Source organism: Haliotis asinina, chromosome 9 (genome assembly GCF_037392515.1).
Source record: "Haliotis asinina isolate JCU_RB_2024 chromosome 9, JCU_Hal_asi_v2, whole genome shotgun sequence".
NCBI classification, from domain to species: Eukaryota; Metazoa; Mollusca; class Gastropoda; order Lepetellida; family Haliotidae; genus Haliotis; species Haliotis asinina.
In genome coordinates, this window is record NC_090288.1 from 941,208 (window position 1) to 963,916 (window position 22,709).

At 43.8% G+C, this 22,709-nt stretch overlaps 1 protein-coding gene across 4 annotated transcripts; it reads right to left on the reverse strand.

Annotated features, from left to right (window-relative positions):
* Positions 1–803: 803 nt before the first annotated feature.
* On the reverse strand, positions 804–22,152 carry LOC137296066 (transmembrane protein adipocyte-associated 1 homolog). Of its 4 annotated transcripts, XM_067827721.1 has the most exons (12): positions 22,024–22,152; positions 21,620–21,668; positions 20,567–20,920; positions 19,759–19,891; positions 15,851–15,940; positions 14,044–14,116; positions 13,656–13,735; positions 12,949–13,080; positions 12,562–12,622; positions 10,925–11,027; positions 10,112–10,192; positions 6,595–7,519 (listed from the first exon to the last, which is right to left on the reverse strand). In XM_067827721.1, the coding sequence occupies exons 3-12, from the start codon at positions 20,788–20,790 to the stop codon at positions 7,273–7,275; spliced, it is 1,224 nt and encodes a 407-aa protein (XP_067683822.1). In that variant the 5' UTR covers positions 20,791–20,920; positions 21,620–21,668; positions 22,024–22,152; the 3' UTR covers positions 6,595–7,272. The 4 variants fall into 4 exon arrangements, with proteins under 4 accessions (XP_067683820.1, XP_067683821.1, XP_067683822.1 ...); XM_067827719.1 differs by lacking the exon at positions 21,620–21,668 and having other exon boundaries at positions 804–7,519; positions 22,024–22,136; XM_067827720.1 differs by having other exon boundaries at positions 5,614–7,519; positions 21,620–22,127.
* Between the last annotated feature and the right edge of the window lie 557 nt (positions 22,153–22,709).

A 22,709-nucleotide genomic window follows, 5' to 3' on the forward strand; every position in this document is an offset into this window, starting at 1 on the left:
GGGCATACACGGATTGTGCTGTTGGCAAGACGTCTTTATGTGAGGTACACTGCACAATGACATTGCCATTTCCTGATACAGAGATGTCCCCTCCGGCTATCCGTACTGTTACTTGAGACGTTCGTGGACGACAAGGCGAAGCCCGATTTGCACTCAATCTGTTGACAGTTCTTCTGGTGTTGGTTTACTGTCGAAAGCCATAAATCATGAAGATGGTATTAAACCGGGCTGGTATTGTAGATGTGGTATGTCTCGACAGTTGCCGCCAACATCGTGTTATAATGCATAACAGTATTATGATAGTATGATAGCATTACTTACAAATGCCTGACCATATTCTCTGCAAACAAGACGTGGATGTGTAGTATTAGTATCCTACATGACCTAGAAATTACATAACATCCATATATGCAGACATCTTTCATGAAGAGTTCATTAAGATATATTTACCAATGTTATGGATACAGTAAACTATATGACTGTGACCACATCAACGCACCGAGTGAAACACAGAGCAATCGACAACAGGCACGACTATTATCTCTCTCAACAAGATAGAAAAACTAAATTTAAAACTATTACTTACTTCTTTATGCAGTATAGTTCCTACATGATCTGTGTACCTATATTAAAACAAAGCCCCAGAGATCCGGAGTAAATTTAAAGCAAGGGGCCTTCTATAGGACGGAGTGTAAAGAACGGTAAGTACCGACCTTCTCCTCTGTGGACAGATGTTCAGTCATCGAAGGAGGCTTCTACCTAAAGTGACAACAGCTTCCAACAAACCACAACCTTCAAAAACATTTTAAACCACATTTCAAATTTATTTACTTAAATTTGCATGCACAGTTGACATCACGTAATGACTGATTTATTTACAGGTATGAAAATATATGACAAAAAACACAAACATCATAACTGAGAGAATTGCACTAGTCGGGAGATGGCCAGACAACACCACCTGTCACTAGTCGGGAGATGGCCAGACAACACCACCTGTCACTAGTCGGGAGATGGCCAGACAACACCACCTGTCACTAGTCTGGAGATGGCCAGACAACACCACCTGTCACTAGTCGGGAGATGGCCAGACAACACCACCTGTCACTAGTCGGGAGATGGCCAGACAACACCACCTGTCACTAGTCGGGAGATGGCCAGACAACACCACCTGTCACTAGTCGGGAGATGGCCAGACAACACCACCTGTCACTAGTCGGGAGATGGCCAGACAACACCACCTGTCACTAGTCGGGAGATGGCCAGACAACACCACCTGTCACTAGTCTGGAGATGGCCAGACAACACCACCTGTCACTAGTCGGGAGATGGCCAGACAACACCACCTGTCACTAGTCTGGAGATGGCCAGACAACACCACCTGTCACTAGTCGGGAGATGGCCAGACAACACCACCTGTCACTAGTCTGGAGATGGCCAGACAACACCACCTGTCACTAGTCGGGAGATGGCCAGACAACACCACCTGTCACTAGTCTGGAGATGGCCAGACAACACCACCTGTCACTAGTCGGGAGATGGCCAGACAACACCACCTGTCACTAGTCTGGAGATGGCCAGACAACACCACCTGTCACTAGTCGGGAGATGGCCAGACAACACCACCTGTCACTAGTCGGGAGATGGCCAGACAACACCACCTGTCACTAGTCGGGAGATGGCCAGACAACACCACCTGTCACTAGTCGGGAGATGGCCAGACAACACCACCTGTCACTAGTCGGGAGATGGCCAGACAACACCACCTGTCACTAGTCGGGAGATGGCCAGACAACACCACCTGTCACTAGTCGGGAGATGGCCAGACAACACCACCTGTCACTAGTCGGGAGATGGCCAGACAACACCACCTGTCACTAGTCTGGAGATGGCCAGACAACACCACCTGTCACTAGTCGGGAGATGGCCAGACAACACCACCTGTCACTAGTCGGGAGATGGCCAGACAACACCACCTGTCACTAGTCGGGAGATGGCCAGACAACACCACCTGTCACTAGTCGGGAGATGGCCAGACAACACCACCTGTCACTAGTCGGGAGATGGCCACACAACACCACCTGTCACTAGTCGGGAGATGGCCAGACAACACCACCTGTCACTAGTCTGGAGATGGCCAGACAACACCACCTGTCACTAGTCGGGAGATGGCCAGACAACACCACCTGTCACTAGTCGGGAGATGGCCAGACAACACCACCTGTCACTAGTCGGGAGATGGCCAGACAACACCACCTGTCACTAGTCGGGAGATGGCCAGACAACACCACCTGTCTCTAGTCGGGAGATGGCCAGACAACACCACCTGTCACTAGTCTGGAGATGGCCAGACAACACCACCTGTCACTAGTCGGGAGATGGCCAGACAACACCACCTGTCACTAGTCGGGAGATGGCCAGACAACACCACCTGTCACTAGTCGGGAGATGGCCAGACAACACCACCTGTCACTAGTCTGGAGATGGCCAGACAACACCACCTGTCACTAGTCGGGAGATGGCCAGACAACACCACCTGTCACTAGTCGGGAGATGGCCAGACAACACCACCTGTCACTAGTCGGGAGATGGCCAGACAACACCACCTGTCACTAGTCTGGAGATGGCCAGACAACACCACCTGTCACTAGTCGGGAGATGGCCAGACAACACCACCTGTCACTAGTCGGGAGATGGCCAGACAACACCACCTGTCACTAGTCGGGAGATGGCCAGACAACACCACCTGTCACTAGTCGGGAGATGGCCAGACAACACCACCTGTCACTAGTCTGGAGATGGCCAGACAACACCACCTGTCACTAGTCGGGAGATGGCCAGACAACACCACCTGTCACTAGTCTGGAGATGGCCAGACAACACCACCTGTCACTAGTCGGGAGATGGCCAGACAACACCACCTGTCACTAGTCGGGAGATGGCCAGACAACACCACCTGTCACTAGTCTGGAGATGGCCAGACAACACCACCTGTCACTAGTCTGGAGATGGCCAGACAACACCACCTGTCACTAGTCGGGAGATGGCCAGACAACACCACCTGTCACTAGTCGGGAGATGGCCAGACAACACCACCTGTCACTAGTCTGGAGATGGCCAGACAACACCACCTGTCACTAGTCTGGAGATGGCCAGACAACACCACCTGTCACTAGTCTGGAGATGGCCAGACAACACCACCTGTCACTAGTCGGGAGATGGCCAGACAACACCACCTGTCACTAGTCTGGAGATGGCCAGACAACACCACCTGTCACTAGTCGGGAGATGGCCAGACAACACCACCTGTCACTAGTCGGGAGATGGCCAGACAACACCACCTGTCACTAGTCTGGAGATGGCCAGACAACACCACCTGTCACTAGTCGGGAGATGGCCAGACAACACCACCTGTCACTAGTCGGGAGATGGCCAGACAACACCACCTGTCACTTGTCGGGAGATGGCCAGACAACACCACCTGTCACTAGTCGGGAGATGGCCAGACAACACCACCTGTCACTAGTCGGGAGATGGCCAGACAACACCACCTGTCACTAGTCTGGAGATGGCCAGACAACACCACCTGTCACTAGTCGGGAGATGGCCAGACAACACCACCTGTCACTAGTCTGGAGATGGCCAGACAACACCACCTGTCACTAGTCGGGAGATGGCCAGACAACACCACCTGTCACTAGTCTGGAGATGGCCAGACAACACCACCTGTCACTAGTCGGGAGATGGCCAGACAACACCACCTGTCACTAGTCGGGAGATGGCCAGACAACACCACCTGTCTCTAGTCTGGAGATGGCCAGACAACACCACCTGTCTCTAGTCGGGAGATGGCCAGACAACACCACCTGTCACTAGTCTGGAGATGGCCAGACAACACCACCTGTCACTAGTCTGGAGATGGCCAGACAACACCACCTGTCACTAGTCGGGAGATGGCCAGACAACACCACCTGTCTCTTTGTCAAGTCATGTAAGCAACATTATGCTTCTGTGTCCATAAGTATACTAAAACACAAAAGTAACAGTCATCAAGTTTTCCTGCCACCTGTGAATGTCTGACACAACTCATGAGTTCTCTCAGATTCCTTAAAAACTGAAGTCATCTTATGAAAAACTATGGGTTTATAAAGAAACAAATAAACAGTTTAAATTCATACAAGTTAGAGATATATGGCATGGGACAGTTTGAGTTGCTGAGAGGAGATTACACAAGGCTGTGAAGGAACTACAATTTGATATATGTTAATCATTATTATGACCAATCTGCCAACTGTTGGTCAGTCTGGGTGACTTACTGTGTACATCTAGAGGACTTAACCATTTACAATTATTTATTTCCAAAAACATGCAAGCACGCACACAGAGTTAACTTGACAAAACAATTCAAAAAGGACAGGAATAATTTTTTCTTTCATTACTCATAGTTTAGTTGACATATACATGAGGAATGTTTGACAACTTCTCTATTATATTGTTAATCACTTCGCATGCTGTCTTGCTTAGTCCTTGTTAAGTGTACATACATCTGTCCTGTGCTGCAGTATATCACAACAGTATTACACGTTTACAAAATGCCAGTCAAAGAGAAGTATTCATTAATCAACAACTCCAGCAGCATGAACTTTTCATAATGTCCTTTTCTTCAGCCATTTTGCTACACACTTTCAATAAAATGTAATTGAAGGGAGATAACTCTTCTCTGCAAACGTATAACTCAGTCTTAATAAAACTCTGGCAGATAAGTATTACATTTGTTCTTCAATGAGTACATGTATTTCAAAAGTGTAAAAACACATCAATCACTATCATGTCACAGCCTTGACACTATCATGGAGTAAGTGCGGGAGAATTTTTAATAATGTACACAACAAAACAATCCACACATATCACATACACCTTTGGAGGCGTCAAATCAATATAGAACTACTTAGTTCAATATTACAGTGAGACGAGGGAGTACAAACTCACACACTACATGACGTACATGTTTAGGTGTATGTCAGCACACATCAAGCCAGCCCTGGAATCTAACAGGGTCGACGGCACTAGGACTACCTGATACTGACAACCTTGTAGGAGTCAGATCGTGGCAGATGACAACTAAATGTCCTGTATTCTGCTACCTACAAGGGTGGTGTTACTACAATATATGTATCAGTAGATTCAGAAAGCCTACATTTAAGTGCAACATTGAGTTGCGTTACCATGGGTTGCCTATAAATATTCTCATATATGTATTTACACTTAATAACTCAACTATGAGTTTTTATTATTTCAGCCTTATAAAATAATACACCATAAATATGCAAACCTGCTAAACAAAACTCAGGACTTTGTGGCCCTCCTGTAGATACTAACAGATGTCTACAGTTTAAATTGTGGTTTGAATTCGTCAGTGATGCAAGTCATAAACATTTGCCACATTGATGATAGCCAGCAGTACGATGGGTGATGACAAACCTCAAACTCGAAACTTTGGAGGGAAAGATAATATGGTGCTGGTACAACTATGGGACACATCTCTTCAGAGGAAATAACCCTGGACCAGTTGCTAACCTGAACCTCATCTACAGGACCAGAGACGAGGTTATATACTTATGTTAATCATGTTTATAAACAGTGCATTTGTGTTTATCACATATATCAACAGCACATTTCTTCATGATGTCAACAGGCAATATGTATTACAAATCATCATCTAGTGGTATGAAATATCATAGTTACACTGTCTATAGAACAATCCTTGTCTAGATGACCTGGTGGGAATCAGTAGGAAACACAAACAAAACATCTATATAATCACATGTACAATATTATGATACATTACCGAGGCTTAAAGGGCTATAAAAAGTTACATAAATAGTCATTCCCACAACTCAATGGCAACTATCTTTGTTCATCATATAAGTGTAAATACTGCTGAGCTAAACATGCTACAAAACAAACATCTACTCATATAATAAACATCAGATCATTATGTTTCTGTTTGTCACGACTCACTCCTGGCCACTGTGATTTTCACTGAAGCCAGCAACCATCCTCTTCTGAAGTCTGTCACAACAATCAGTGTATCTTGGGACACAACTCTCACCTATATCATGCACAAAATCAGATATGGTTGGTGAATTAAGACCATCAAGCTGAGCTTTGTTGTGGAGTTTTATGCCATTGAGTACTTTCCACATACTGCTGGTTGCATGTTTATTTACTTTCAAGTATGGAAGGGTCGGTGGAGTCCTGATCCCGCAAATCCAAACATAACAGCCTGATGATGATATGAAGGTTCACCTGAGTGACCCGTTACCTCTGTAGAGGTAACAGATAGGGATCCTCTTTGTGGTTTTGTTCTGTACAGGGCAAATATGTCACGCATTTCATGTAACCATGGTAACATATCGAGGCAAAATATTTCTTTCCTCAGTGTTTCCTTGACAGGTTATCTTTCAAAAATGTTGGGTGATGGTTACCATGGCTACTGAAGTTATTTCAGTAACTTCTGCCTTAAAAAACATCACAGAGTACAAATCATAATATTCATGCATAAAAATACAAATCAGCTGAGAATAGCAAAACACACAAAATTATCAAATTTATTAAAAATAAATAATCATGTTCAAGCAGTGTCATTATGACATATTGTGTTTCCCATTTGATTCAAAGTCTCATCTGACAGACTCACCAGTCTCACCTGACACTCACCAGTCTCAACAGAATGAGCATCTGATTGTTCAGATCTCGTCCAGTGGAGGGGCGTCCCTATCTCCACACAGAACAATGTTGCTATATGAAGTCTCTCCAACCACATCTCAGCAGACTAGAAAACTACACAAAGAAGCAGACAAGAAGTTCACTTGGGATGACTTCACAGAAACATCTCAGATTCCTTAAGTCACAGACTCACAGATTCACAGAAAAACGTCACAATATTCCTCTTGTCCTATTACCGAGTATGGCAAGAATTCTCAAGTTGTCACAAAGTTTAAGTGTTGGTTAAATCCTTCCTATAGGCAACAAGGCAGTGTCACACAGTGTCCATTTACACCATCAGCTCCGCCATCATTTTACATGTGCATGTATGCAGATCAAGGGATCCACACAATTGCATTATCTACATCACAAACAGCACAACAACAACAAATATTAGATGTTGTCATTCTGGGGATCCCTGTCTGGACTTCTACAACAGCATATCAAAGGTACTTCACAACATCAAAGATCCTAGTGCGATGAGACGTTGGCAGTTATCTCCCTTCAGGCCGAGGCCTGATAGTATTCGCTGTTGAGGGACAGACTAGGTGGCACAGTGTTCACAGAGCCATTTGGTGAACTGGCTTGACTCTGTCGGTTGAAGTGGGTGCTGTCAAAGCTGTTGCTGAAGGCAACACCCTCATCCTTGTCCCGCTCGAAGGGTGTCTGGTACGGCAGGCTGAGCGTGTCCTCGTCAGGGATCTCATCCACCTGGTGCTTGTAGGAGAACGGGATGCTTGGGATGGAAATGCTGCAAGGGCAAGGTCACACAACAATGACTGACAAGAAGACAATAAGTTTGTTGATTTTGTTTGATTTTGTATCTGTACTCTTGGTCATGGGAAGGATGGAGGATAATGACTCCAGATCATGGGGAGGAAGTAGGATAAGAATAGACAGCTCTTGGGAATGATGTATGATTATGAAGGACAGGTCTTGGCAAGGACATGGGCACAGGATAATGATAAACAGGTCTTGGCAAGGACATGGGCACAGGATAATGATAAACAGGTCTTGGCATGGACATGGGCACAGGGGCACAGGATAATGATAAACAGGTCTTGGCATGGACATGGGCACAGGATAATGATAAACAGGTCTTGGCATGGACATGGGCACGGGATAATGATAAACAGGTCTTGGCATGGACATGGGCACAGGATAATGATAAACAGGTCTTGGCAAGGACATGGGCACAGGATAATGATAAACAGGTCTTGGCATGGACATGGGCACAGGGGCACAGGATAATGATAAACAGGTCTTGGCATGGACATGGGCACAGGGGCACAGGATAATGATAAACAGGTCTTGGCATGGACATGGGCACAGGATAATGATAAACAGGTCTTGGCATGGACATGGGCACGGGATAATGATAAACAGGTCTTGGCATGGACATGGGCACAGGGGCACAGGATAATGATAAACAGGTCTTGGCAAGGACATGGGCACAGGATAATGATAAACAGGTCTTGGCATGGACATGGGCACAGGGGCACAGGATAATGATAAACAGGTCTTGGCATGGACATGGGCACAGGATAATGATAAACAGGTCTTGGCATGGACATGGGCACAGGATAATGATAAACAGGTCTTGGCATGGACATGGGCACGGGATAATGATAAACAGGTCTTGGCATGGACATGGGCACAGGATAATGATAAACAGGTCTTGGCATGGACATGGGCACAGGATAATGATAAACAGGTCTTGGCATGGACATGGGCACAGGATAATGATAAACAGGTCTTGGCATGGACATGGGCACAGGATAATGATAAACAGGTCTTGGCATGGACATGGGCACAGGATAATGATAAACAGGTCTTGGCATGGACATGGGCACAGGATAATGATAAACAGGTCTTGGCATGGACATGGGCACAGGATAATGATAAACAGGTCTTGGCATGGACATGGGCACAGGGGCACAGGATAATGATAAACAGGTCTTGGCATGGACATGGGCACAGGATAATGATAAACAGGTCTTGGCATGGACATGGGCACAGGGGCACAGGATAATGATAAACAGGTCTTGGCATGGACATGGGCACAGGGGCACAGGATAATGATAAACAGTTCTTGGCATGGACATGGGCACGGGATAATGATAAATAGGTCTTGGCATGGACAGAGGATAATGACTGACAGATCTTTGGAGGGATGAAGGATAATGATTTACAAGTCTTGGGTGAGTGAGTGAGTGAGTTAAAATTTAATGTCACATCGGCAATATTTCAGCCATATCGTGACGGGAACGGAACATTAAAATGGAATATATGAGTATTATAAAAATCTGTCGACGAAGGACAGTAAAACAACTAGAACATCACAGAAATGAATGTAAAACTAGTAGCTATGCCTATGATCTTGGGATGGATGGAGAACAATGAATGACAGCTCCTGGGAAAGATGCAGGTTAATGATTGACAGATCTTGGGAAGGATGGAGGACAATGATTGACAGGTCTTTGGAAGGAAGGAAGATAAAGACTGACAGACCCTTGGACGTATGGAGAATAGTGATTGACAGGTCTTGGGAAGGATGGAGGATAATGGTTGACAGATCTTGGGATGGATGGAGAATAATGATTGACAAGTCTTGGGAAGGATGGAGGGTAATGATTGACAGATCTTGGGAAGGATGGAGGATAATGATCGACAGGTCTTGAGAAGGATGGAGGGTAATGACTGACAGATCTTGAGATGGATGGGGGATAATGACTGACAGATCTTGGGAAGGATGGAGGATAATGACTGACAGATCTTGGAAAGGACTGAGAAGGATTTACATGTCAATGGAGAACTAAGGATTGTGACTGACAGGTCTCAGGATAGATTAAGAACAGAATCAATGCCAGGCCTTGATGAGCAACTGACATTAACAGACATTAACAAATAACTCAGTGACGATGACCGATAACTCGTGTAAGTAGCAGAAGCAATGGTGCAGGAAAAGATCTACGTGAGATGTATATCATCTGTAGATGACATTCGTAGGGTGTGGAGGTACAAGTGCTTTGCTGAATATAGATGAAATATGTTAAGTAACAAGTCATTGTTAGGGAGAATTTCATTCCACAATAAGATCAGATTTCAGCATAGCATCAGGGTACATATCGGAGTCGGTACACAAGGTTAATAACGAAGCTATTTTGTCAATCACAACAATCTGGAGACACAACAGTGAGGATCATGTGATTGGTCGCCCAGTCTGTGATGATGGTGTCAGCGTGTGAAGGAGTTATCTGCCCCTACTCCTTGCTGTTTCACAGTGGTGCACATGCATGGGGATATAGTGTATCAAACGCAAGTTCCACTGACTGTACAGTACCTGAAGAACTCCCTCAAAAATGTCCCGTAAACGAGGGGATGGAAACATGTGAAGTAGACATACGTCGTTACATCCACCACACTGAAACATGGCAAACAAGTTGTCTGAACGCTATGGCAACACAGTACCTCAAAACATGACAAGACAGAAGCAACATTATGCTTTAAACATGATAACTAGGACACTGATGTGAGTTTTCTCAACAATCACCACACTGACTTGCCAAGTTGCATCTCACCAGGTGTCATCTGTCTGTTCATGTAGACTTCAACATTTGTTAGATATACTCTAAAGCATGACCAACAGAGTTTTTGAACATACTGTGGGACTAAAAATGTCTTTGGCTCATTTCAGAGATGACAAGTGCATATTTTGTAAGTTTGACAGGAAAAGGCCATCCCCATTCAGCCCACCAAGCAGAATTTAAGTTTTGGTCCTGCCTCAGACATGTCTGATTAATAATCATCACAATGGTATCACTGACAGTGCCCATACATATCATGATCTCAGCTACTTGACATGTCAGTGTTGTGTCACATTTTATAATGTTTTACTTCATGAAAATACCACAGACCCCTCCCCACACTGAAGTAGACGAGTCCACTCATGAATCTACCACACACACCCTCCCCACACTGAAGTAGATGAGACCACTCATGAACATACCACAGACCCCTCCCCACATTGAAGTAGAAGAGTCCACTCATGAATCTACCACAGACCCCTCCCCACACTGAAGTAGATGAGACCACTCATGAACATACCACAGACCCCTAAATACACTGAAGTAGACGAGTCCACTCGTGAACCTACCACAGACCCCTCCCTACACTGAAGTAGATGAGTCCACTGCCGATGGCCTGAGTCAGGTTCAAGATGGCAAGGAACAGAGAATAGTAGTAGAAGGACTTCTTTGCTGAAACAGCAACAGAACACTTTGTAATACAAGTCTGACGTTAAGCTAGTTTGTGTATTGTGAAGATTTACAGTGGGCACATTGGTGCCAAATGTACACAGATTCAACAAGAGTCATCAGTGGATGGCATATCCCCCCGGACCCTACATATTTGAAACCGACAAATAATCTGACAGTTACTTGATGGTTTCTTTGATTAAGTTTGAATCGTTTCCATGGAAGTCATGAAAAATATAAATGCCATATATCTGTAAACAGTAAAAGGCACTACTTCAAGACCTGTCTCATGTATCTGCCAAGATCTTTTGAAGATATGAAACGGTTTTTGAGTTGTGCTCTGGAAATGAAGCCTATCCCTCCATTTTGAGACTAACTCAGAATTGTTTCAATGGAAAACGGGAAAAATAAAAATCCTAAAATGTAAATAGCAAAAGGCACCACTTTAGGCTCTTCCCTACACATCTGCCAAGTTTTTTTAAAGACATTTAGAAGTTTTTTGAGTTGTGCTCCGGGAATGAAGCCCATCCCTCCATTTTGAGTCCGAAACATTTCCATGGAAACCGAGAAAATTATAAATCACAAAAACCTGTAAATAGCAAAAGGCACCATGCTGGGGTCTGCTACATATGCCTACCAAGTTTTGCTGACAGATATTAGGAGCTTTTTGAGATGTGCTCCAAAAACGAAACACACCTCTCACTTTTGAGACTAAGTCCGAAACGTTTCCATTGGAATCGAGAAAATAATAAATCACAAAAACCTGTAATTACCAAAAGGCACCACTTTAGGTTCTGACTGATGTATCTAACAAGTTTTGCAGAAAAATATTGAACATTTTTTTGAGTTCTGCTCTGGAAAAGAAGCCCATCCCTCCATTTTGAGACTAAGTCCGAAATGTTTCTATGGAAACCAAATAATAAATCACAAAAACCTGTAAACAGCAAAAGGCACCACTTTAGGTTCTGATTGATATATCTCCCAAGTTTTGCAGAAACATATTGAACAGTTTTTCAGTTCTGCTCCGGAAACGAAGCATGAAGAAAATAAAAATGCCAAAAATCTGTAAATAGCAAAAGGCACAACCATAGATTCAGATTATTATATCTGTCAATTTTGGTCTAAAAATATTGAACGATTTCTGAGTTCTGCTCCAGAAACAAACTGATTATGGACGGACGGACAGACATTCTGACAAGGTGCCAACTATATCCCCCTGCATTCCATGCCGGGGGGTTAAAAAATGCATGCTTTTAATAAAACATTGAAGTCAGTTCTTATTCAGAAATATGTAGACAATAACTTCTAAGAGAGAATCCTTGATGTTGGTTAGTTGTTAAATGTAGCTGACAATATCCCAGCTTTCTTATGCTGGCCTATAATTCATAAAGTCCAGTTCAGACAACCTGATGAGTGATATTATGAGCCACAATCCTGCCTACTCTGACAAACAACCCTCACTGACAAGCATACACAGATATATAACATGGAACCTCTCAGGCAGTTCAAGTAATACTTCCTGTTCCTGTTTACTTACAGGGAAGCGAGAGCTTGGTCTTCAAGTTTGTCCATGGAAGGATAAATATTACACTATAAACCTGAAACAGGAAATGACAGTTGAAAGAAGGCTATGAACAATACAAGAAGCTCTCACACTCTCTCATGGCTGCAACCTTATAACTCTTAGTCTATTACACTGACAAAAAGTCAATTGGAAATTATTTATCCCACACTGATTTAGAGGGCCATATATCCATTCTTGTGTCATGTTTCCATTTATAACGGGAAATGTCTGTCTGGTTACATTGCAGAGTCCTTATATACTGAAGAAAATACATGACTGACAATGGCATTTGGACCTTCAAATTTCAAACTTAATCTTGACTTTCCAAACTGCAATGAAAATTTACTTATAGATATTTACAATAGAGAAGAAGAGGGAGCTTGAGAACCAGAAGATCATGCCACCATGTGCGAAGATGTCAAAGTTCTCTGTTGCATTGGCACCTGACTCCACATGGAATTTTGGGTCTGGACGCACAAACTCAAGTGTTCCCTGTGACAGAAACAAATATATACGTACAAAAGACAGACAAACATGAGATGATATTGTAGCTGCTGCCCAAACAGCTACATCTCAAACATTAGAGTACAATATCTAAAATATCCCATACAATAGCAGAGCACATATACGTCTGGCAAAATGTACATTACTTACACACAGCCACAGTCAAGGTCACATTCAGTATTCTCACCTGGCTACAGGAGTAGGCCAGAGGTACAGTCAAGGTCACATTCAGTATTCTCACCTGGCTACAGGAGTAGACCAAAGCCACAATCAAGGTCACTCAGTATTCTCACCTGGCTTCAGGAGTAGGCCAGAGGTATTGTCATGGTCATATTCAGTGTTCTAACCTAACTACAGGAGTAGGGCAGAGCCAAAGTCAAGCTCACACCAAGAATTCTCACCTGGCCACAGGAGTAGGCCAGAGATACACTGAAGGTCACATTCACTCTTCTCACCTGGCTACAGGAGTAGGCCAGAGCTACAGTCAAGTTCACAGTCAGCATTCTCACCTGGCTACAGGAGAAGGTCAGAGCCACAGTCACTGTCACAGTATGTATTCTCACCTGGGTACAGGAGTAGGCCAGAGCTACAGCGGAGGTGACGATCATCACCCAGCGGATGCTTGTATGGCTGTCAAGGTGACCTGGAGGAGAACAGCATATAAGGATGACGTGAGGACACAAGCACTTACACTTGTATCTTCCAGCAATTAGGAGTGAGTGAGTTTTTACTCTGTTTTTAGCAATATTTCAGCAATAACACAGTAAGGAACACCAGAAATTGGCTTCACACATTGTACACAAGCAGGAAACCGAACTCGGGTCTTCAGGGTGACGAGCGAACACTTTAACCACTAGGCTACCCTACTGCCCCAATGTTTCAACATCCACAGCCCCTGAGGACTGGACTTGAGTTGTGATGACAAGTAAAGTATATGACTGATGTACTCACCAAATGCAAGACCAAAGGAGACAACTGACAGCTCAGTTGCCAGCAGGAAAAAACGCAGGATCAACCACAGCACCTGTAAGTCAAGTTACCATGGTTACAGCAGACGTTAAACCTCAGGAACAAGACTGGAGTGGGGTGTTAATGTAACCATCTACAATATTCCAGCTGTATCAAGGTCATCCATAAAGGTGAAGTTTGGGAGGGACTAGACAAGCCATTACTGGTGACAGACAGACAAGAAAACACAATAACCAAGAGCAGTTCCTTACATCCTTCATTCAGCACCTCATAACAATCAACATTGGGTACTGGGGACATGTCATGGACTTTCCATGGCTACATCACATGATAACCTAACAATCTTGAGATACATTTATCCCACATGTGAGAGACAAATGACATTCCTCCACCATGTTCCCATGTCTGACTCTAGTGAATACAACCACACAGCACCTCTCAACAGAAACACAGGACTTTGTGTACCAGCAGTTACTGTAGCCAATAAACTGATAAAGGGCTTGTGAGAAGGTTTCTGCTAACATCCTTCCAATGTCCAAAATTTGGGAAGTAAAGTGTTCCTTGTCATGTACCACATGTTAATCCTAAAACTTTAGGGCATCAATATGATTCAAATACAAGAGAAGAATGTTTCAACAATGATGAAAACCACTGGATGAACATGAGACACACATCGAGAAGTGAAATTCTTGGTCACAACACCCGGGTACACCACAGGTATTCTTCAACTCAGCAAATTCTACTCCCTGAAGGTGCTTGAACAATATATTGCCTTAAAAACTGGATTGCAAACAATAAATAATCCCATGGGTTTACAATGGGTCTCCCATTTGCTATGAAAACATCGCTAATTACCTCGGACTACCTGGACTGCCTGAGGTGGAAGTGCTTTGTAGTTAGCCGATTACCGACTTCAAACTTATTATCAGGTGTGATAAAAAAAAAAGGAATTAACAAAGCAGTTCAGCAAGCTGACATGACTCACTCAGTGTCATTCTGATGGTATGCGATTTTGTTATAAAAAGACGATACTCCAGTAATTTCTCAGCGGTGACAAAATGGCTTGACCAATGATACAGTGTATTTGTTGATTTCTGTGGAGAAGACTGAATCACATGCGCTTCCATACAAGGGCGTTACCCCGCAAAATAGCGAGTAACGCAAAAACATGGTACGTCACTTCTAGCACTCAAGCTTTTGGACAAGACATGAAATGTGTGTTGCATTGGAAACCAGTGGGAGCTAGAAAAATTCTAACAATAAATTTATAAAGGATGAGGTGATATTTATTAACGGAATTACAGTTTTGATAATCTACTGATACGCAATAATGTTCATGATCGTCTTTTGCGCTATTACCCCAAAGACATGTTACACCAGGGTAGTTGTGTCTTTCATGCACATCTCCAGGTCAAGGGAGCTAACTCTTGACCCACGAGTCCAATTCAGACTCCTCGTAATTTGGACAGAAAAGTCAGTCCGGGTCGAGTCCGAATTAGACAGCTTCCACTGTGTATATATATATATATATATATATATATATATATATATGGGTCGAGTCCGAATTAGACAGCTTCCACTGTGTATATATATATATAGAGTATTTTTTATTTTTTACCTGTGTTATATTTTGCTGTTTCATAGAGGATTTCTTATACCTTTTATCACAGAAAATTACTAACAATAACACTGTCATGTATTAGTGTGACAGTCAGTCTACATTGAAGTGACACACGTTCATGGGGTGTATTAGTGTGACAGTCAGTCTACAGTGAAGTGACACACTTACTTTGTCTGCTATATCTCCTGCCAGCACAGATGCATTGACCGTCATGGAGACAATACATCGCAGGACGCTGATCACTGCTACCAGGAACACCTGCACAAAACACAATTATAGGTGAAAAGTTGAAATTATTAAAATCTAAATATTTTAGATATTTAAATACTTACCTTACCATAGGTCTTATGCATATTACTTCAAGCTTCACTAGCAGAGATCAGACAGACGTTGATTCGCCATTCCCTGAATGGCTACCTCGTGTATCTACGGATGTAGTCACGGAAGTGACGTGGTCTCCCTACTCACGGGAACGCAAGCCATCCAAAATTCACTTTTACTGGCAGCAGAAAAAAAGGTCCAAAGAGTCCAAAGTGGGGAGGAGCATCCAGCATTGGGAGGGAGTCACCGCCCTATGGTAAGGTAAGTATTTAAATATCTAAAATATTTAGATTTTATTAAATTTTTAACTTACCTTACCATAGGTCTTATGCATATGGCTTCGACAGAGAGGACGGTGGTGTGGACTCCGGAGGACCTTCAACTCTTCAGCAGACAAAGCACATGCACAGGAGACACAGGAGACCAGTGCCAAACGTCACAGGGCAAACCTGGAAACAAGACAAAGGATAACCCAAGGGGAACTCCAAAGAGAAACCGATGCACCCAGAGGGTGAGATTAATCTTAAGACCAATGGTAATAACAACATAATTACCTAATGGGCGGAAGGCCGGGTGAGTTGCTGTGCAACCACCAATGGGCCAAAAGACTAAAGCTCCTCCATGTCCTCGACCGCCAAGTCCCTCAGGTAGTGTGAGGCAAAAACAGTGGTCGACTTCCAAAAAGAACTCTCAATAATTTGTGGCACCGTACAGTTCCTGTGGAAAGCCATAGTGGACGCCAGAGCTCTGATTTCATGGGGGTTGTTCGCCGTCGGATGGGGAAGTTTCTTGGCATCATACGCCGCCAGGATAGTCGAACGAAGCCATAAGGCAATCGTATTTCTGTTTACTTCACCCTTGCAAGATGAAGGAAAGGGAATAAACAGGATTTTCCGGGAACGTCTCTTCGAGGCAGACCTCTGGATATAACATCTAAGGGCCCTGACTGGACACAGGAACTCCTCCTCAGTATCATGGCGTCCCAGGATAGTCAATAAAGGCGGGATGGAAAATCGTCTGTCCGGTTGACTGGGAAGCTGATTCTTGGCAATGAAGTCCCACAGTAAACCCAAGTGGACTCGACCATGCCTCGCTTGTTCAAAGCGCACTTGTGTGACATCCAGGGCATGAATCTCACGAACTCTAGCTGCCGTAGCTAGGGCTAGTAAGAACACCGTCTTCCTAGACAACAGTTCGAAAGAGGCATCCTCTCGGGGCTCATATGGGGGTCCTCTCAAGTGTTGTAAAACGACATTTAGATCCCAAGCTGGAGGGCGGAACTTGACCTTCAGTCCTCCAACTTGAACGCCTTAAGCAATGCAACCAACTCTGGTACTTTAGAAATCTAAAGCTTTTGACCACCAAGACGGAGTTCAGCGCTGACAAATAGGTACCCAACGTACTCCCTTTCAGATGCTTGGAATTGCGTAGGAACATCAAAAAATTCGCCACAAACTGTGGGGAGGCTGTCATGGGATCCTGTGATCTCTGAGCACAAAAGTTTTCAAATGTCATCATATAGGGATCTGGTGGATACCTGATGAGCTCGGGCTATGGCATTCGCCACACGCAAGGAACAGCCTTTCGCCCTTAATGCCTTCTGTAAATGGTCCAGCCGTGCAGATGGAACCTCAGCGGATCTGGATGGAGTTGTTGACTGTGAGGATGACGCAGAAGGTGTGGCCAATCTGGGAGCTGAAACGGATCTCTGCTGACGAGGCACCGCAGATCGGGGAACCACGGTCTGGCTGGTGGGAGGTCCCAGTCGTAGACATCCAAGGCTTCAGCGACCAGAGTAGGGGTGCTTGCCTCTGCCTCGCCCTGGTGTTGAAGGGGTGTCTGGACAGTGTGTGCGAGATCCTGGGGATCCTGGGCACAGGAGCCGGCGTCTGAACAAGTGCTGGCGTAGGTATAGGCGCTGGTACTGGGACCAGTGAGGGTGTCCCCATTGAAGCTAGCGTGGACGCTGACATGGGCATAGGCCCTGGCACAGGCATAGGCGTTGAAGTTGGAGCAAGTTCAGGCATCAAGGTAGGCGCTGACATCGGCAAAGGCGCTGGTGCTGCAGATGTGCTAGGCGCTGGTTCTTTTACTGAAGTGCTTGGCGTCAGGAGAGACCTTCTCTGAACTTATGGGTGTGCCAAGGCGTCCGGACGGGATAAGTCGACGAAGGCGTCTGAGCGAGGAGGCTCCGGAGACGAGCAAACAGGCGTAACTGACGAGCGATCCAAACCTGGCGTCGGCGTTGGCGCTGTAAAGGTAGATAGCTCCGGGTCATCCTGTAAGGAACCTAAGGACAAAGCTGGGGAAGACATTCTCCTCTTTCGCCGAGTAAACCTTTTCCTACGAACGGATAGAAAGTCTTGAAATCCGCCACCGAATGCACAATGCTGACAGCGGCTGTCAAGGGAACTGGCCTGTGATGCACAATCTGGGCACCAGGGGTGGGGATCCTTAGCTGACTTCTGCCCCTTGCAGATAGTACAAAATTGCCGAGTCATACACAGTTAACTGCAACAGATAAACATAAACTGAAGCGTGAAACAAAAAATCAACGTTAAAGGGGAGATCGGAAAAACACCCCTACACAAAAAATGCAGCAAGAGCGCACCCCCAACAAGAAGTGGGAATGCCTGTAAGCTCGCGACAGCGATGGCCAGCAACCAACATCGCTACCTGCGAAACATGCCACGTGGAACAAAAAACACATGAAAAGAAGGCAAAATAAGGAGAAATTACCATACGAAATGGCAGAACAGATGGAGGAAGCATCCCCAACAGAATAAAAACCTCCTAGCCCGCCATGACACCTTCACAAATGACGCAGGAAAACCCCCATCGAAGTGAGAGAAAAAACATTTACAACACGAGGTAGCAAGGTAAGTGAAGTTAAATCCAATTAACTAACCACACACCTAGGGAAACAACACACACCTACCTGTAGAGAGACAACTTTTTTCAACACATATAGGAAAAACTCCGAGCGAAACAAACACGTCTGAACAGACGAATGCTAGAGGTAAAAGTGAATTAGGGAGTAGGGAGATCAAGTCACTTCTGTGACTACATCCGTAGATACACGAGGTAGCCATTCAGGGAATGGCGAATCAACGTCTGTCTGATCTCTACTGTCATGCTTGAGGTAATATGCATAAGACCTATGGTAAGGTAAGTTAAAAATTAATATCTTACAGACAGATCTAATATACAAATGTTCTCATCTTACAACCAGATTGGGACTGTTGTTGCCAACTGAAAACCAGAAGATTGTTTTATTTTGTACACTGGTCTATTCAAAATTATTTCTTGTAATGAGCAAAACAATAAAACAATGTAACATTCATGGACCATTCAGCCATGAGGGGAAAACATCTTGTGGAACTAATCAGCCTATTTCCACATATCCACACATCTCCATGTTGATGTGAGTCATCCCTCACTTCCCTACCTTGTCAACCTCCTCCGTGGTTCTACACCTTGGGTCATTTTACAAGAACGTCTCACCTCACGCAAGGCCTGGGGTCGAATACAAAAGTAATTGGTTCCCAAACTGGAGCTCACCGTGTTCATGTTCTTGTTGAATCTGAGCAGGACTCGGCATCTAACTACATGGCACAGCAGGTCGTAGTATTATTGGTGATGTGGACAAGGTTTCCAACATCAGATCTGAAGGTCCCAGGTTCGAATCCCATTACATGAATCTGAAACGTCACAGCCTCTACACATACATGCTGTTATAATCAACTGCTACTCACAAGAAAATAGAATGCCATGAAGATTGGGCTTGTGTGTGTCCTAAGCTTGGAGACGGTGGACTTGAGACGCCATAGTAAGAACAATAGGAACAATGCATTGGGGATGAGGATGATGAGATCCCAGATCCTGACCCTGTCAACATATATCATATCTAGCTCATAATATACACTTGCTTAGTTTACACTCACTAGTGTCAACTGTAAATACAGCCTCTTTCTTCAGGCATTTGTAATAAACTAAATATTTTACACTGTTTACATATGAACCGATGAATTGTTAACAAATTCGTAACATTGAAAAGATTATTGCCATTAACTCAATAAATGATAAAAATAAGTGAGAACTGATTGATTCTGAACAAAAATTTACACCAAACTGCAACTGTTCACATGCATGATACCTGAACATGCTTTCCAGCAATTTGTTGCACAATCCACCTACAATTCATCTGCATAAAGTTTGCAGTTGGTTCCCCCAAGGTCGTGGAGAAATCAGTCTTTGATGTAACCATAAACCATAACATACAGTGGGTGACTTAAGTAAGTGGGTGAACTTTTGAAAAGAAGCACACGTATGTAATTCAAAAGGGCACACAGATTGACTGACAGACCTCACTCTAAGTGCCTAACCTGAGTTGCCAACATCACCACACAGAAGCCACTGACAGACCCAACACAGTGTGCTTACCATCAGTTGCCAACATCATCACACAGAAGCCAACTTCACAGACCTCTCTCAGTGTGCTTACCCTGAGTTGCCAACATTCACATAAAGAATTCACTCACACACCTCACTCAGTGTGCTTACCCTGAGTTGCCAACATCTGCATAAAGAATCCACTGACAAGGGGGTTGCGAGATTACTGCTGGAGGAATGAAGGAACTGTTTCTCAACATGGGGGAGTTCATCAGTGGTGGGACCAGAGTTGTGCTGGAATTGCCTGACTCATGTAAAACCTCATCGGCAAAAATGTTTGATTTCATCCCATGAGTCACCATGGTTGGGGAAATACTGAAATGTGCCACGGTCATTCAACAAACAGATATGTTTCACTGAACTGCCAATCACTCTGGACCATGAATCATCTGAGTCCAAGTGTTAATCTTGATTTTCCTTGAACAATGAAGGCTGTAGTGGAGTCACCATCCATGTTGCTGTTACCTGTAATGATATACATTACATTGTCAACACAGGATCGGAAATCTGCAGTCTGCAGTTAATGTCAGTAAGTTTTGAACCATATATATCCCAGTTAATTTTGAAGTGGATATAATCATAATCATTAATCTTCATAAAGAAGATTTGTATTTTACTGATAACATAAAAACATGACTATCACCACAACATTATTGTAACTAATGATAAGTTCACCTACAAAAAAAAAACCCTTAACTCTGTCTGTGCTGAAAAAAAACCTGCATGGTATCTTAACACTTATTTTATCAATACCACTTGATAAAAGAAAATAGGGTCTCTTGGTCTGAATGTTGCTAAACTCATCAATATTCCAGTCATATAACATTTGTTTGTAGTGATTGAGCCTGGACCAGATGATCCAGTAATCAATATACTGAACAATATACTGAGGGTACAATCACACAAGTGTTTAATTTTACGCCTCTTTAGTAGATACTCCCATTGCACTCAGCACATGTAGCATCCCACAAGTACTTTTAGCACTATACATATACACAAACCTACTATGCATCTACATGGAACAGGAAGAGTCACAATGGTAACTCAAATCATGTACATTTCTATCTGGTCTGATGTGACTTCCTGTGTTGAAGACAAAACCACCTAACAAGTCTTATGTTACCTATTCATACTGATGTTCGAAAGATTATCTAAATTACTCACCACACAAACAGGCCAGATCCGCAAAAAGATTCAGTAATGATCTCTTCCCCTAACAACACATGAATACCAGTACAGACAAATCTCAACACCCTATTGTAAACACAGACTCTCATTAGCTCAACAGACATTGGCCTCATCCTAGTTTAGTAAGTTTATCACTGGCCTCTTAGTCGTTTCGTTGAAGTGAGGCGACAGGTGTTGTTATCTGACGGAATTAATAACACACAGCTGATCACAAACAATAATAACTGTATGATTCATATTCACGCTGTGACTGACAGTCCACGACGGACTTGAAGGGAGGGGTGTTTTTCATGCATTCTCTTTCATGTGTCGGCTGTAAACACAAACTGTAAACATACCATTCAAACACGCAACATTCAACTGGTGAGAATTGGGCTTACTATATCTCGTAGGTGACCACCTGATCTGTTATGACACCAGTACACAAGAAATAGTTTCAACCGGAAAAGAAACGCAGACTAAACGTCTAAATATAGGATGATGCAGCGCTTCCGGTTACATCATAGCCTAGTATTAGACGCGAGTATTATGCTTAAACTCCCATCAAACATTTCAACCCAAGACGTATGTTTACGTGAATATACGTCTTTGATTTCAACAAATTTACAAATATAGCGCGGATCATGCTACCCCTTATCGATATTCTAGTTCCTGGCAAAAAATATAAACTATTTCATTTACATAAATGTACATATGCACGCGAGCAATTCTGGAACGACAGATTTACCTCCCCTGTATTGTCATCGCTCAAGCGATCAATTAAGCTTGATGGGACGACCTCACTGAAACAAATGATTATGCGAGGTCACGAAAACCATTGAAACGCTACGCTTGGAGGGCAGATGCATAATAAGATTTTTAAGTTTGAACTTGACATATTTCTGTGTTTGCATCCCATTACTACATTCGCAAGTGACTTGTGTGCATTGTATAAGGTTTATAAATAAAAAATAAATAGGACAATCGTTCACACATAAACAACTAGGGAAGTAATTCCAAGTGCATCAATTCAAGGTTGTTGCAGTAATTGTGCCTGCGTGTTAATATGGACCAAGGTGGTTGAGAA

What these genes read in the sequence shown, in the direction of transcription:
- LOC137296066 (XM_067827719.1), bottom strand. Translation starts at nt 20,790, where the DNA reads ATGACCGTGGCACATTTCAGTATTTCCCCAACCATGGTGACTCATGGG. An exon ending in TCATGGCATTCTATTTTCTT is followed by an intron (nt 15,941 to 19,758) that starts GTGAGTAGCAGT and finishes TGTTTTGTGCAG; the next exon opens with GTGTTCCTGGTAGCAGTGAT. An exon ending in AGTGTAGGGAGGGGTCTGTG is followed by an intron (nt 10,193 to 10,924) that starts GTAGGTTCACGA and finishes GCCATGTTTCAG; the next exon opens with TGTGGTGGATGTAACGACGT.